At 36.0% G+C, this 17,409-nt stretch overlaps 1 protein-coding gene and 1 non-coding gene across 7 annotated transcripts in view; one reads left to right on the top strand and one right to left on the bottom strand.

The window, feature by feature from the left end:
* Nucleotides 1-17,409, bottom strand: part of ATF6 (activating transcription factor 6) — a 276,008-nt gene that overhangs the window by 130,413 nt on the left and 128,186 nt on the right. For all 6 annotated transcript variants that reach the window (XR_011645463.1, XR_011645464.1, XM_058310014.2 and 3 more), the window contains 3 exons: nucleotides 11,941-12,072; nucleotides 4,926-5,039; nucleotides 3,456-3,555 (listed from right to left, as the gene is read on the bottom strand). Coding sequence is in view for 4 of the 6 variants with exons in the window: in XM_058310014.2 (XP_058165997.1) it covers nucleotides 3,456-3,555; nucleotides 4,926-5,039; nucleotides 11,941-12,072 (346 nt within the window). In the remaining 2 variants the exon portion in view is untranslated. The remainder of the gene's footprint in view (nucleotides 1-3,455; nucleotides 3,556-4,925; nucleotides 5,040-11,940; nucleotides 12,073-17,409) is intronic.
* Nucleotides 9,387-9,489, top strand: LOC111760884 (U6 spliceosomal RNA). Its single transcript, XR_002794458.1, has one exon. It is a non-coding gene; the product is annotated as a U6 spliceosomal RNA (small nuclear RNA).

Genomic DNA, 17,409 nt, shown 5'->3' with positions numbered 1-17,409 from the left:
AGAGACACAGATTCCCATGCCGCTGACAACAACAGAAGCAGACAAAGAAGCACACGCAGCAAATGGATACAGAGAACAGACAACCGGGGGTGAGAGGGGGAAGGGGAGAGAAATAAATAAAAGGAAATGGTTATCCAGTAAGTAGTAAGTAACATCAAAATTAAATTATAGCTCGTTGATAAATGTAAGGTTTAGGATGAACATAAGAAATAGTTGGTGGGTAATAAATGATTTCTGCTATTTAGAAAGAAGCCAGATTTCTTCTCTAGTCTCAGAAATGGGTTGGTAGGTTTTAAGAAAAGCTGAGTTACAAACACATTAGGCAAATAAAAATGGCATATGCCATTTACCTATCTTAAGATTTACACCAATTAACAAAGAGACCTCTGAAAATCTGGCCATAAGTTTTTTGCATTTGCAGATATATGGATTCAGCAACAGGTCAAAACCAGCAAAAAAAGAGAGGGATATTAAAATCTCTAATTATATTGTAGATTTTTCCTTTAATTCTGTCACTTTTTTGCTTTGTGTATTTTGATGCTTTGTTATTAGGGGACTATACATTTAGAATGCTTATGTGTTCTTGATTAAATGATCTTTATATCATTATGAAATTTCCTTCTTTGTCTCTTGTAAATACCCTTTGTCCGGACACCTGCTTATCTTATGCATACAGCCACACCAGCTTTCTAATGCTTAGTGTTTACATGGTATAATACTTTTTTAACCTTTTTATTCTGAACCTGTCTTTTTACAGTTAAAGTATATTTCTTATAAATAGCAGTTATAAATACAATTTGATAATCTGTGCCTTTTAATTAATGTGTTTAAGCCATTCAATTTAATTACTAACATAGCTGGGTTTAAATCTACTATTTGATATGTAATTTCTATTTATCCTATTTGTTCCTTGTTTGTTCTTTTTTTCCTGCTTTCTTTTGGTTGAATGGCATATTTTTATTTCTTGTATTGGCCTTTCAGCTGTACTTCTGTTACCTTTTTCAGTGACTGCTCTGGAAATTATACTTTGATCTTTAAATTACCATACTCTACCTTCAAATATTATTTGAACAGTATAGAAACTTTATAAGAATATAATTCCATTTACCCTACTCTGTGTTCTTATTGCCTTATATTTTCCTTCTATATAAGGTATAAACCCAACAATAAATTATTAATTTTGCTTAAGTCTTTTAAAGACATTTACATATACACACACCTAAAAGTAAAGTCCTGTTACTTTTATTCAGCTATTTGCTTTTTCTAATGCTCTTCCTTCCTGCTTATCTGGGATTCTATTTGAGAACACAATCTAAAATTTTCTTAGTCTAAAAAGTTTTAAAACCTTCTTTTAATATAGTGCAGGGCTGCTGGAGACAAATTCTCTCAGCTTTTGTCCGAAAATGTCTTTATTTTGCCTTCATTTTGAAGGTTATTTTCACTAATTTGTCTTTTAATTTTCTGAAAACTCAAAGTTTAGAAAGTGGATGGAATTATGAAATAGGACAAGCCAAATCAGGATATAATGCTAAGAGATGACAGTAATTTCAATGCAATGTCAATTCACCAAATTTGCAGAGTATCTTATAAGACTTTTGGGTCCTCTTAGCATCTGAAAGAGGTGACTGTGAGGAAAAAGGGGTTGAAATGAGGAAAGAAGCCAAACAGGCATAGACTCTGCACACTAAGAAAGAGAATCAGAAATTCTTACATGCTCTGGTATCAACAGCAGTGTAAGTAGAAGGATTCATCTTCTTCCAACTGACCAAGAACCTCCCTTACCTTTGACAAATATAGATTCATCCCTATCATTCCCTTGATGTATCATATAAGCTTCCCATATTCCCAAGCATTATCTAAATTCCATATAGAAAGATATGCACCCAAAATAGCAGTGAAAAAGAGAAGACTTTAGATTAAACTGTAAATCTCCCTCAATTGCTCTTCTGTTAGTCTGGAAGCTCTTTCCCCAGATTTCCCCTAGATCTTTACATTATCTATTACTTCATTATCTGTCTGTGGTAGAAGAAATGTTATGTTCTAATCAAATCCTTTTCTGCTCCTTGAGCAAATAGGAAAACTACATTTTCCCAGTCTCCCTTGTAGTAGGTTAAGTGATGTGACACAGTTTAATTCAACTGAAAAATGGCTAAAGTCCAGGCCTGATCCCTACACATTTGGTATAATCTTCTAAACTTTCTCTTCCTCAATATTCAAAGTAAGAAGCAAAGGAGCAACTTATCTCTCAATTCAAACTCTACCCTCCCACCTTCCTTTATTTTTCTTTAGAGAACTTGTTTCTACTTGGAGTATATATAATTATTTACTTGTTTATTGTTTATTAGTGTATTCACTTGTTTAGTGGTTTATTAGTCTTACTTGCTTATTATCCCACTAAAATGTTAGCTCCACGATGGTAGGACTTTATCACACTCACTACTGTATTCCCAGAGACTAGAACAGTACCTAGCTCATTATTTATCATAGGTAACATATGCTAAGATTTTTATAATGTGCCAGTTGCTAGATCAAGTGCTTCAGAAGCAGTAGTAAGTATTCTGTGAATGTAAGAATGACTACAAATGGTACTTATGGCAAACAACATAAAGTTAGAAGCCCTACTAAAGAAGTTATAAATAAGAGATGTCATTAAGTTGTAGCAGTACATGCCTATATTTAAAATGCCTTCTATTTTTCATGCTGATAGGCCTCACACAGACATAGTTAACATTCCTAAAACCTGCCAGACTTTTTGTAAGAAGTGCAGAAAGCACCAACCCCACAAAGTGACACAGCACAAGAAGGGCAAAGATTCTCTATACGCCCAGGGAAAGCATCATTGTGACAGGAAGGAGAGTGGCTATGGTGGGCAGACTAAGCCAGGTTTCTTCCAGAAGAAGGCTAAAACTACAAAGGAGAGTGCTGAAGCTTGAATGTGTTGAGCCCAACTGCAGATCTAAGAGGATGTTGGCTATTAAGAGATGTAAACACTCGGAACTAGGAAATAAGACGAGAAGGGCCAAGTGATCCAGTTCTAGGTTTTGTCTTTTGTTATGACAATAAGATCTTGATGTTATGGTCAAAAAAAGCCTCCTACTTCCAAGTTGCCCCCATGTTTCCACACCTTCTTTTTGAAAAACTCTAAGAACAGAGAAGAAAAACAGTATCATAATACCATTTGTGGTCAAAACATTTGATACTGCTGTCAATGTACAGAAACTCCTGGCTTGAAAGCAAATTTGAGGAAGAGATCAGCAAACAGCAACATGGATAAGCAAGATGTATCAGTGCCATAAAACCTGGGAGGAGGGTTTGAGTGGTAGTGACAGCTGCATCAGAAGCAGCAGGAGACAGGAGCTAAAAGTTCCTCAGTTCTTCCAGGGGAAAGAGCAACTCAGTTGGGAGACATGCCAACAAATATGTCAATTACTATTCAAGGACAAGCAGAAACATACCTGAAGAATACCGGCTTTCTGTTGATTATTTGTCATTCTTCTTGACCTGGTCCTTTCCACTTCATGTCTGTGAACCCACCCTCGAAGTTCATGATTCAACCTATAAAAGAGCTTAATTAATTTAATTTCCCTTGGTTCGAAATAAAAATTTAATCTTATTCTGTAGGTTCCAAAGAGGATTCCAAGTGACTGATGACTCAATATTACTTTTTGGTTTGCAAAAGCTAAGACACTTAATGTTAATTTGGTGTGTGTTTGTTTGTTTGTTTTTTATCTATTTATTTATTTGTGGATTTCATTGTATTAATTCTTATTTTAAAAATTTTACATTACTGAGTCTTCGAGAAGTGGCCTCTATAAAGGCCAGACAGAATCTCCTCTCCTGGACTGATTCCCTTGGTGGGTGGCACCCCTGTGTACCCTACCCTAAAAAGAAAAGCCCTGGCCTTGGAATAGACAGGTGACAAGGTATTGTCCCTATGGGCTGGTCCATTTTCAACTGGGTTTGGTACTTTTATTCTACTCTTTGAACATGTGTGACTTGTTCTTTAATTTGTTTTTAAGATATGTGTATTTACATGATAGCTTCCTCAATTATGGGTTCAAAATTCTAAGAAAATCATAGCTAAGTACCTGCCAAATATAAATATTATATGCAAAAGTTTTCCATGAAGAAATATTTCCAATTTCTGCTCTTGGGCTGTACATATGCAAACTTCCAAGATGCTGGAGAGAACTTAACGAGCCGTAGAACTACAAACAACAAATGGACACATGAAAGCTTCTGAAAATCATCCTCTTTGGGGAGAAGGAAAAGAAGGAACTAAAAGGCCAAAAGAGGCAAAAAAAAATCAATGCACTGTAATTCAAATTTCCCAACACTGGAAATAAAAAAGCCTAGTTCATATATAACTTCCCTTTATTTTGTTGACCTTTCAGAGTAATTGTGGAAATGTTAGTCCAGGCTTATTTAACTATACTTGGTTACTAATATTTATCACAAAAAGAATGAGGCATTTTGTGGGGTTTATGGATAGGGTACAAAGTCATATGAGAAATTTCAAAGTAAAGCTGATAAGGAGGGGTGTACTAATGGGAACATATGCCCTGAATCACATATTCCTAAATTATTAACTTCCTAATTTGAAAAAAAAGGTTCCTTCCACTATGAATGTTACCATCAGCATGCCTAACACTTATCCTGAATTTTATATTATCATTCTGCAGTTTTCAATATTAATATACATTTAACTATGTAACCACAATACCATCACCTGAAATAGACCCATGAGCATCTCTATCAGATTGGTGGAATAATCAGAAAACAACTAATATAACTATGACTATTCAGCAAGTAATTCAGAAACTTCTCTGAGCCACATAGCCAATCTGAAAAAATATTTTTCTAGATTCCAAAGATTAAATACAGGAAGCCATTCAGATATTTCTGCAACAATCAACAACACTCACCTGAGAGACTCTGTTGTGTTAATGAGGGGCTGACAAGGAGGCGGAGGAATATAGAGTAGTGGCTCTTCAGTTAGCACCATCAAGGCCTTGTCATTTGAAAGAGAATGATCATATCTGAAACATAAATGCACAAAATTTGTTTCCTTGAGTCTTTTTTTTTTTTAAGACTTAGTTTATTTATTTCTCTCCCCTTCTTCCCCATTGTCTGCTCTCTGTGTGTTCTGTGTCCACTTGCATTCTTGTCATGTGGCACTGGGAAACTATGTCGCTTTTTTTGTTGCGTCATCTTGCCGCATCAGCTCTCCATGTTTGCGGCGCCACTCCTGGGTGGGCTGTGCTTTTTGTGTGTGGGGCTGCTCTCCTTGCAGGGTGCACTCCTTGCACGTGGAGCACCCCTGTATGGCATGGCACTTCTTGTGCATGGCAGCACTGTGTGTGGGCCAGCCCATCACACAGGCAAGGAGGCCCTGGGTATCGAACCCTGGACCCTCCATATAGTAGGCAGACACGCTATTAGTTGAGCCACAACCATGTCCCTCTTTGAGTCTTAAACTCCTAAGAAGTCTTTTGTTTTAAGAAAATCCTCACTAGGGTTAACTTTTCATGGAAATACAAATATAATAAATAGAACATATTCCTAGAAGAAAATATAGTAGAAAGGAGGTAAATATATAATAGAGATCACAAATGTCATTTTCCAATTTTCTGTGGAGCTATCAGAGTAATTCACATTTATCTAGCTACATTTATTGAGCAATTATTATGTATCAGAAACTAGGGATACAATGGTAATACATGTTCCTACCCTCAAAGAGCTCACAGTCAAAAGCACCTAGTTGATAGGAAGGACGTATTATGTGGCCAGGACTAAAGTTTTAACAGTTATTTATAATTCTGTGATAACAAACATGAATAGCATCCTTAAAAAAACAACAACAACAACATATGGGGCCTAGTGTGAACTATGGTTTATAGTTAATAGCATAATTATAATAATACTGTTTTATTATTTGTAACAAAAGTACCACACTAATGCAAAATGTTAACAGGGAAAATTATGTGTTTGTGTGTGGGGCTGTATGGGAACCTCATACTTTTTGCACGATTTTTCTTTAAGCCTATAACTACTCTAATGAAAAAGAAAAAAAAATTACCAAGCATGTGAACAGGAACCTAAGATCTACAAGAAAGAGAAAACACAATTAATTGAAACTGACTCCCACACAGAAAGAAAAGGACTAGGGCCTGGATGTGTTGTGTGTGGGGGGGGTAGGTATAAAATGCTTTGCAGGAAAAAAAAGGAAAGAGTTCAAAAACTGGATATAAATATTAGAATCACGGAGGAATCTGAATCACTAATAAAACACAAAATGACATTAACCAGTTGAAGCTTCAAAAAATATACTTTCCTAACCATCAATCTGATCTATATAATGGGAATTCACATCCAGGATGTGAAGTTTAGAACAAAACTTGAGTTGAAAACTAGAATTCGGGGCATTATTATTATTTGTTCTCTTTGTTCTGTTATTTTATGATCTCTCACTAAGAAATCTTAGCTCTATCTTGATCTTCTTATATAGAATGCTCTGGATTTTTTTAAAAAACTAGATATGCTAAAAAAAAAAAAAAAAATGTAAACACTCAAAAAATCAGACATGGCCAGAACCACACTTTTCATTTATTCACTAACAGATACTTACTGAATACCAAATGTGTGTCAGGTGCTGTGAGAGGTGCTGGGAACCAAAACGGAAAAAGAGAAACAAAATCTCTATCTTCAAAGATCTTCACAGGGAAGACAGATCAAATACAAGGAAACATACATAAATAATAAATCCAAACTGTAGTAAATGCTATGAAAGAAACAAAAAAGTCAGGTCAAAAGGATAAGAATAACACTGCCCTACAGAAGCTGGGGGTAGAATGTTATAGACAGAGGCAGGTGAGAAAAAGGCAGGCTCAAGGAACTTGAGGACCAGCGTGAGCCAAGAGTTGTGAGCAAGTGCACAAGATGAGGTTGTAAAGGCAGAGAGAGATTGGATCATGATAAGCAGCCTTGGACAAGTTTGAATTTCGTGAATCCTAGAAAAGATAATGCTTTTGAGCTAATCCATTCCTGTGTGTATGACATCTTTGATTCCATTAGATTAGATTAAGGGCCTTGATTAGATCACTCCAGGATTTTTGATTGGTCTACACCAGTGAAGGTGACACCCGGCTGGGCCCTATCTGCACATTCTTGCTGGGTCTAATATAAACTGAGAATACAAAGGGAGGAGAGACACAGAAAAGAGAGCTCTACCATTTTGACCCAGCCATGTGGGAGAGAGGACTCAGGTTCGTTTAGAGATTCATGACGGATTGTGACGCTGGGCTCCAAGAGGAACCAGAGAGAAACCAGAAGACCCGCCATTCTGCCTCGCCACATGGCAGGTCTCCAGGATCTCGTAGCAGCTGACCTTTGGTGAGAAAACCTCTCTGATGATGCTTTGATTTGGACATTTTTGCAGCCTCAGAACTGTAAGTTTTTACCCCAAATAAATCCCCTTTATAAAAGCCAACTCATTTCTGGTAATTTTGTATTGACATCCTTTTGGTAAACTAAGACAGAGCTCCTATATGTAATGAGAAGTCACAAAATTATTTCAAGCAGAGAAGTTATATATGTCAATTTATATTTACACCTAGCCAATATACCAGAAATAAGATTAGATGAAACAAGGGAAGAAGCTGGGAGACCAGTTAGGAAAAAGCTATAGTAATTTAGGCAAGAGCTGATTATAGTATAGGTTAGATTGGCAGTTAGAGATGGAGAGACATAGACCAATTCAAGACAATTTGTGGAAAGAAAATCAGCAGCACATGTTTAAAGGAAGGAATCAAGATTTTTGGCTTAAGCAACAGATGAAGAAGACCATGGCAGAGAACTGGTTGGGGGTAGAGGACTGGTCGGGGAAGAGAAACCTACAGTTCCACTGCAGACATGGTAATTTTGAAATGTTAAAAAGAGATGTCAAGGAGAATATTAGTTATATGAACCTACAGACTCAGAAGAGAAGTCTGGACTGGAAACAAATGAGAAAGTTACCAGGTTACAGAGATATGGATTGTGTACTAAATTATGGATGAGATCAACTAACTAAACAAAACAAAACAAAACAAGAAAATCTACAGTATTAAACCTTGAGATTTGGATAGAAGAGGACCACACAAAGATGACTTCAAAACAGCAACCAGAGAGGAAGAAGGAAAACTAAAAAATGTAGTAACACAAAAGGAAAATGTTTCAGAAGGGAATGATTCCACAACTAAATGTTGAGGAAATTCCAAGTAAGATGAAGACAGACATTTCCATTTAATTTGGCAACAATAAAATCACTGACTCTCTTTACAAAAAATAATTTTGTCGAAGGTGAAAACTAACTTCAAAGTAAAAGTTATAGTTCTATGTATGCTACACACAAGGGCAAAAAACAACTGATGAAATATAGAGCACTCTTCTCTGCAACGCATCAGGAACTTTCTTGATATCTCCCCTTTTGGCTATTAAGGTTAAGCTGTTTGGAATAAAACAGATGTTGGTACACAGGTAATGATAGCACTCACAAAAAGAACAGCTTATAATTAAGTGTTGAGGGGGAAGAAAAAAATCCATCTTTTACTTGGAAGACATATAAGGAGAGGCTGCTTGCCACAGTTAAGCATCAGAAACAAAAACCTGTCACATATGTTATATTAAAAATCATGTCTACATACTTATAAAAATACAAATGCTGCAGTCCATTAGAAAAGTCAAAAAGTGCTTTTGGAAATACATTTCTGATTTATGACTTTTTTCCATGTGATAAACTCTAGCAATGATTTCTGCACATTTGTACTGACAGACTTTGTTCTATCAGCCAAAAAAGTATTCTTGAAAAAGAAGGGGAAAAAATCTGATGGGAGAAATACCAGGAAAGAACTGAGTGGAGTTGAAAAGGAAGGAAAGGGAGAATCTAAGCCAACATGTAATCTGGAGATAACCCACACTAACTGTGAGATTGTCATTCTAGTATGCTTGCAAATGTTATTCTATATCAATTGAAATTATTTCAGCAAATAAATCATGGACCATGCTGGGGAGCGAAAATTAATAGGAATTCCTGGAATAATGACAAGTTCTGAGTGGCACCTGACATGTCGGGTGACCATCCCTTCTTGTTTCCAAGACAGCCCCAATTTATGGCTGATGTCTTAGTAGTGTAATAACTTGTACTTCTTTTCATCCTCAAAAGACTCCCAGTTTTGTTGATAAATTACATGGTCACTTTGTGCATATGCCATACATTTCTAAGACTGAAAAAAATATATATGTAGTTAATTATTAAATGATAGGCAAATACAATATGGGATTAGAATCTACCCCTTTTTTATTTGAACCAGTTCTCATAACTTTCCTAAATAATGAAACATAATAGTGTGCACTTTGGTAGCACATATACCAAAATTGCAATGATAGAAAGATTAGCATGGACCCTGCACAAGGATGACACCCAAATTTGTGAAGTGTTTGTATATATTTGAATGTGATAAAAAGGGAAATTTTAGGTTGCATATACTAGTATAGTTTTTTTAAAAAAAAACATACAATAAAATAAACTGCATTAGAAAATATCCCACTTTTATGTATATAGCCACAAAAATTTAAAATAGGGACTTGAACAGATATTTATTCACCAATGTTCATAGCAGCATTATTCACAATAGCCAAAAGAAGAAAGCAACCCAAGTGTCCATCAGTGGATGAATGGATAAACAAAATCTGATATATCCTTACAATGGAATATTACTCAACTATAATAAGGAATCAAAGTTCTGATACTTGCTACAGCATAAACTTTACAGATATCATGTTGAATGCAGTAAGTCAGACACAAAAGAATATTGTATAATTCCACTTATACAAAATAACTACACTATGCAAAAAGATTACAGGTTACCAGGGGCAGGGAGAAGGCTGGAGGAAAGGATGGGAATTGAAAAGTTAATGCTTAATGGGCACAGAGTTTCTGTTTGAGATGATGGTAAAGTTTTGATAATGGATAGTGGTGACAGTAGCACAACATTGTGAATGTAATTAATACCACTGAATTTAATACTTGAAAGTGGTTAAAATAGAGAGTTTTATGTTGTATATATGTTACCACAATATAAATGCATGTAAACATACATACATACATACATAAATATATACAGGTCCTGTGGCTGGGTATAAATGAACCATATAAAACTCAGCTACAATAGAATTCATATTTGGTACTTTCAAGTGGTTCAAAATCATTATTTGGTATCTTTTATTCAGTATTTAAATAATAAAAGCAAGAACATCAAATTAATGAACTGGCATATTTATTTAAATCTCCCAAAATGCTTAATAATAATCTTAGGTATTTCAAGAGACTTACAAAGAGCAAATAATAGATAAACTTTTTTCACCAAGACCAGTTACCCAGATTATCCAAAGGCAATGATGACTTTGGGGTGGGGGTGAGGGACAGAGAGAGAGGTTGCATTTCATGTAGTACTTTGGAAGTTGATCAATTATAGCCTGAAATTCATTCAAACTTCAAGGATGAACTAATATAATGTTGATTTATTCTAACATGGACAAATAAGTGAAGGTTTCTTTTTATATTAGTTAGTGGAAAATAAACAGTATTCTCATAATGGGATTTTACCTGAACTATAATTTCAAGTACCTAATCAAAAGCATGTTCTTGCTTTTAGGAACAAGTTATATGTACCTAAAGGGCATACTTTCAACCCTTATAAATCTAAAGATGGTAAAATTTCAAATGTAATCTTTGATGGATTTCATATGTATAGCAGCAGAACTCAAAATTACAGAAAATGTAGGGCAATCCTGGGCACATTTTTCAGTGAAATTAAAAATATTATTAAACTTTAGCAATATTCAGGGAGACTGATATGATCAGTATATCAAAAGTACAGCATAATTTTGGCATGTAAAAAGGCAAGAAATGCTATGTTTTCCGATATTATAGCATCTATCATTCTATTTTGTATTACAGAGCTGCCACATAATTCTTTGCCTCCTGTATAGCACGTAGCATAGTACTTTGTACATTGCAGATTCCTGAAGAAAATGAATACTGGCATTTTTTTCTAGGAAGGCTAAATGGAGATAAGCCTGTGGACTATGACAATCTCATTCAGTGCTATGGGTACAAAAGGGTAAAAATCAGAAGAATAATTCCCTATTACCCTCAGCCTGTAAAACCTTAGAGAGTCAACAATAAACAAATCTTTAATGATTTTCAAACATTATACTGTGCCATGGTTGCCATACTGTAACCTCCTTTTGCCTTGTTAGTCAAGGATCTGCCTCCATTAGACTCTAATAAAAAATCCGAACAACACAGGGAAATGTTTATCAAAAAATACAAAGCTCTGAAAATGTCCTCCAAACCTTCTTCTAGTTCATAGAATATACAAATTGTATTGTTGTACAATTATAAGTCTTTTGCTATTAACAAGCAATATGGAAATTTACCAAGTCAGTAGTAAATTGTAACAAGTGAAGGAGAGTTGGCAAAGATCACAGTAAGTATAAATGATTTTATCTAATGGCTACAAATAGGGTCAACCAAAGCATTCTACCAAATCAGATCTATCCACAGACGGATACAGTAACAAATATTAGATATACTATATGCACAAAGGATAGATAAAATAAGTATATTGAAGCACATTATATATAATATAATATATATATATATATGCTATATGTTTCAATACATATATTAACACACAGAAACAAAACTGGGAAAGGGTCAAAGTAAATTTATTCTCAGAATGATCTTAATAGTAAAATTTATTAACTGGTCTCAATACCTTGTCTGCTCTACTAATCAAAACTTTGTATGAAAGATTTAGATATAAAGTTATACTATGCAACTCTTTATTTCAGTTTCATTAAATCAATTAGACAAACAGATATACGTCATCTAACCTGTAGCTGGTTTTCTGGGTGATACCATCTGATGTGTCTTGTACCTCTTTTGCAGAAAATTCCAGAAGATGCCTCCTTTGATTAGTAGGATTCATGCCAGGATTCACTTTTCTTGAATCCTGTTCCAACATGCTGGAAATAAAAAATGTGGAGCAATAATAAGTCACACAGACATATGCTACATGTACCTCTGAAGTAAATCAAAACTCCTTTGGAAGTCCATGCACACAGCAAGATTGGTAGGCACTAGAAAGCAACTCAAAACAGTGTATTGATGTAGTCAACTCCCTAGCTTAGAACCTTGTACATCTAAAACAAAATGAGAAAAATTTTTTTAAGTGTAAAAGCACCTTACTAATAAACTGTTAAAACAAAGGGAGTATTAGGTTGGTGCAAAAATAATTGCGGTTTTGGACTGTGAATTTAAAATCATCATAACTAGACTCAAATACATCTCTATTCATCAAAATAGGAGCCATTATAATCAACACTTTTTTGTCAATGAGAAATAAGTTTGTTTTTTCCTATAGTGCAAAAATCCATGCTTCGGGATTCGACAAACTTGTGGAAAGCATTTTCTGCATCCTGCTGGTTGTGGAAGCATTTTCCCTGCAAAAAATTGTTGAGATGCTTGAAGAAGTGGCAGTGGGTTGGCGAGAGGTCAGGTAAATATGGAGGATGAGGCAAAACTTCGTAGCCCAATTCGTTCAACTTTTGAAGCGTTGGTTGTGCGACATGCAGTGGGCACTATTGTGGAGAAGAATTGGGCCCTTTCTGTTGACCAACGCTGGCTACAGGTGTTGCAGTTTTTGGTGCATGTCATCAATTTGCTGAGCATACTTCTCAGATGTAATGGTTCCACTGGGACTCAGAAAGATGTAGTGGATCAGACCAGCAGCAGACCACTGAACAGTGACCATCATCTTTTTTTGAGCAAGTTTGGCTTTGGGAAGTGCTTTGGAGCTTCTTCTTGATCCAGCCACTGAGCTGATCATCACTGATTGGCATATAAAATCCACTTTTTGTCACATGTCACAATCCAATCAACAAATGGTTCATTGTTGTTGTGCAGAATAAGAGAAGATGACACATCAAAATGACGATTTGGGGAAATGGACTTGGCCCAGTGGTTAGGGCGTCCGTCTACCACATGGGAGGTCCGCAGTTCAAACCCCGGGCCTCCTTGACCCGTGTGGAGCTGGCCCATGTGCAGTGCTGATGGGAGTGCCGGGCCACGTAGGGGTGTCCCCCATGTAGGGGAGCCCCACGCGCAACGAGTGCGCCCCGTAAGGAGAGCCGCCCAGCGTGAAAGTGCAGCCTGCCCAGGAATGGCGCCGCCCACACTTCCCCTGCCGCTGACGACAACAGAAGCGGACAAAGAAACAAGACGCAGCAAATAGACACAGAGAACAGACAACCGGGGGAGGGGGGGAAATTAAAAATAAATAAATAAATCTTAAAAAAAAAAATGACGATTTGTTTGATATTCTGTCAGTTCATGAGGTACCCACCTATCAAGCCCTTTAACCTTTCCAATTTGCTTCAAATGCCAAACAACCATAGAATCATCAATGTTGAGTTCTTTGGCAACTTCTCGTGTATTTTAAGAGGATCAGCTTTGATGATTGCTCTCAATTGGTTACTGTCAACTTCCGACGGCCAGCCACAATGCTCCTCATCTTCAAGGCTCTCGTCTCCTTTGCAAAACTTCTTGAACCAGCACAGCACTGTACGTTTATTAGCAGTTCCTGGGCCAAATGTGTTGTTGATGTTGCAAGTTGTCTCCACTGCTTTACAGACCCTTCTGAACTCAAATAAGAAAAGTGCTCAAATTTGCTTTTTGTCTAACATCATTTCCATAGTCTAAAATAAATATAAAATAAACAGCAAGTAATAGGTCATTAGCAAAAAAAAAAAAAAAAGTGAGAAAAGCATATTAAAATGATGTAAACATAATCACATTTATTCAAGAATATATTCCAATAGCAAATAGCAAATTGCAACAATACAAAACCATAATTACTTTTGCACTAACCTAATATGTGCTTTTTTTTGAAAGATTTATTTATTTCTCTTCCCTTCACCCCTCCCCCACTAGTTGTCTGTTCTCTGTGTCCATTTTGCTGTGTGTTCTTCTTTATCCGCTTCTGTTGTTGTCAGAAGCACGGGAATCTGTTTCTTTTTATTGCATCATCTTGCTGCGTCAGCTCTCTGTGTGTGCGGCGGCATTCTTGAGCAGGCTTAACTTTCTTTTGCGCTGGGCGGCTCTCCTTACAGGGTGCACTCCTTGCACCCTACATGGGGGGCACCCCTGCGTGGCAGGACACTCCTTGTGCACATCAGCACTGTGCGTGGGCCAGCTCCACATGGGTCAAGGACACCTGGGGTTTGAACCGCGGACCTCCCATGTGGTAGGAGGACGCCCTATCCATTGGGCCAAGTCTGCTTCCCTAATATGTGCTTTTAAAACTCTATAATCATGTTATATATGTATATAAAGTAGGAAATAGATACAATATACATATAAACAAATTTTAAACTCAGATATAACTGAAAAAGAAGTCATCCTGGATGCTGCAAACTAATGTTTTCAAATTTAAACTCACACAATAACTGAAGTTAGGAGTCCTCCCAAATTCTGTAAACTGGTATTTTCTATGTGGGAATGCTTCAAATCAAATAGGAATTATTCTTTCTCAACAGCCAAATTCATTAGCCTTTTCACAATTCCAGAAGGCAGGTTACCGAATAAAGCTAACAAAAAAATTTTTTAAGTATTTTTTATTTACATGTAAAAATTTCCTATTTATTTTTTCCCCACCCAAATACTACCTTACTCATCAATGTATGTCCTCTTAATGGGCATAGTACATGCAGCAAACAAATATATATACATATATTAGTCAAATACTGCATTAGTTATTTATTTAACTCTTATAAATCACTAATCGTGCTTGGAAACTTGGCTTATCAAGAATATTTTGTGTATGTGCATTTTATTTTATAATGCCACACATATAATTTACACTTAGTCATAATCTTCTTGAAAGTCAACAGGAAAGGAATCTCCCTAGGGAAGCACAAAAGAATGGATGTCAGATTCTATTGAGAGAGATTAAGTGTAAGAGGAACATAAGAGTGATGAAAAAGGGCAGTGAAGGGCTTTTTGGTTCCAAAAGAAAAGGGATTCTGTTGGTCACTTTTCCCACAACCCAGATAAGTAATAACTATCACAGAATAATGACAACAAACCCTTAAGCATAGCTACTTTAGTAACTTTTATTCTGTTTTAGCCAAAGGGCTCAGATCTCATTCAATGAACTTTACAACATATTTATTATGTAGAGTCAACAAAGCATTTTGGATAAGGGAGTCAGTGATGGGCAAAAATTAGGATCCAAAGAATCTATGAAACTTAATTTTATTATCTAGTTATCTACCCAGACAGTATCTTGAAAAGGTAATACACAAAAAAATATTGTAAGGAATCTTTTCAAGTTTTTCATCTGTTTATTTGGGTTGTTTGGCCTCCATTCCCAGTAGATTTTTTCCCCCAAAGTATTAAAATGATAACGTTAGTTTTCTTTAGTTAAATTACAGAGAAGTCTATTTCTAATTTAGTGCAAAAAGGCATAAATGTTTGGACCCCCTAAATGACCTTGCAGCAGTTTGGTATTATTTATGAATTCCAAAAATAGATATTGGATTATGTTTGTAAACTGGTCTAGTCCTCTGGGTATATTAGATTGTATTAATTTAAGAAGTTTCACTCTTACTTGATTAAATTATGATTAGGGCTTTGATTGGGTCACATAAATAAGACGTTGAATCCCCATCCCCTTGGTGGTGAGGACTCACAGAGAAAACCACATGGCAGAGGAGGCAGAGTTTTGGATGCTGGAACCCTGGGAAGTAAATACACAGGTGAAGAACAGAGAGGAACAAAGAGAGCTCCATAGCCATCGCAGAGGCGACGGGAAGAGAGCGCCTGATAGTGTACAACTGACCTTGTGGGGAGAACAGAGCAGCTGAACCTGGAGAGAAATGAGTTCCAGGAGAGACAGACTTATCCCAGCCTTCCACTGATATTGTAAGAAGCTGGAACCACAGTCTTAAGGGGAAGAGGAAGGCTAGACCCTTGCAGACATCGGCAATCATCTTGCTCCAACATGTGGCAACAGTGAAGGAAGTAACTTATGCTTTATGGCCTGGCAACTTTAAGTTTCTACCCCAAATATATACCCTTTATAAAAGTCAGTAGATTTCTGGTATTTTGCATCAGCACCCCTTTGACTGATTAATACAGATCTATAGAAATTAATTTTAACGATCTGAGTAACTGCAGATGTAAATATTTCCCTTGTATTTATTAATATTTGAAAGGCATGAAAGAGTTTTATTCCACTGCCAGAATTCAAGATTGTCTTAGTACAATTGTGACACCACAAATATTAAGAGAGGAATCTGACAGTCCTTGCAATGATCAAATGTACAAGAGTATGAGAAAATTTCTGTTGATATGAACTTTTATATTCTTGGCATGAGTGCCTTTGTATCTTTTAATGTCCCTTTTGGTTAATTTTGGAAAAATTAAATTTCCAAAAGCCCAAAGAAATGACTCACAGTCATAGCAGGTTTATTTTAATGATTATATACTCAGTGGCCATTTATATTTCATAATACTACTAAAGAAATCTCCTAGAACCTTTTTATAATTAGCTTAAGTCAGGTTGTTTTCAGCATTTAAAAATAAACAAATATTAAGAAAATATAAGTCCCTTAGGACTCCATGATCAGAAACATGCTACTCTAAGAGTCACAAAAGCTTTAGCCACAAAATAATAATTACACCAATAAACCTTGCTCATGTTAGGGGCCAATGGGCCTGAAAAGTGTGCACTAATAAAACAGAAATGATTTGTTTCCCCAAAAGTCTGGAAAAAGTATCACAAAAATTGTTACTTTACTTTCTCATTTATGAAATTCTAAAGCCAATAAATTTTTTACATTGTTCATGAAGCTACTTAATCCTTAAGATGTGATTTCAAATACCCAATTTTCAAACCAAGTAGCTGAACAAAAAATCTACCCATGGCAAACCTGCTTTCATACGGTACATGTAGGTCAATTTTAAATTCAAGCCATTTCAGCAGGTTAAGAATCATACCGTTTCTCATCCCCATAAGAAGACCACATGCCACCGTCACTCTGAGAAGTACATGTGAAAAAATGAAATCATTTTAAGCTGAAAGGAACATGGAGATGTTCAAGTATTAACACAGGATTAGTGGAAAGAGCACAAAATTTGGACTCAGGAGATCTGGATTCAAGGTATGACTCTAAGACTCTATGTAGCCCTGAGAAGGTTAGTTAGCTTCTCTGAGCCTCCAATTCCTTACGGGTAAAACAGGAAAAATGACAAATATTTCACAGGATTTTTGGGGGGGATTCAATTCCTTATAGGTAAAA

This window comes from Dasypus novemcinctus, chromosome 13 (genome assembly GCF_030445035.2).
Source record: "Dasypus novemcinctus isolate mDasNov1 chromosome 13, mDasNov1.1.hap2, whole genome shotgun sequence".
NCBI lineage: Eukaryota > Metazoa > Chordata > Mammalia > Cingulata > Dasypodidae > Dasypus > Dasypus novemcinctus.
Note: the sequence above shows the minus strand (reverse complement) of the source record. Positions and strands in the feature narration are given on the sequence as shown.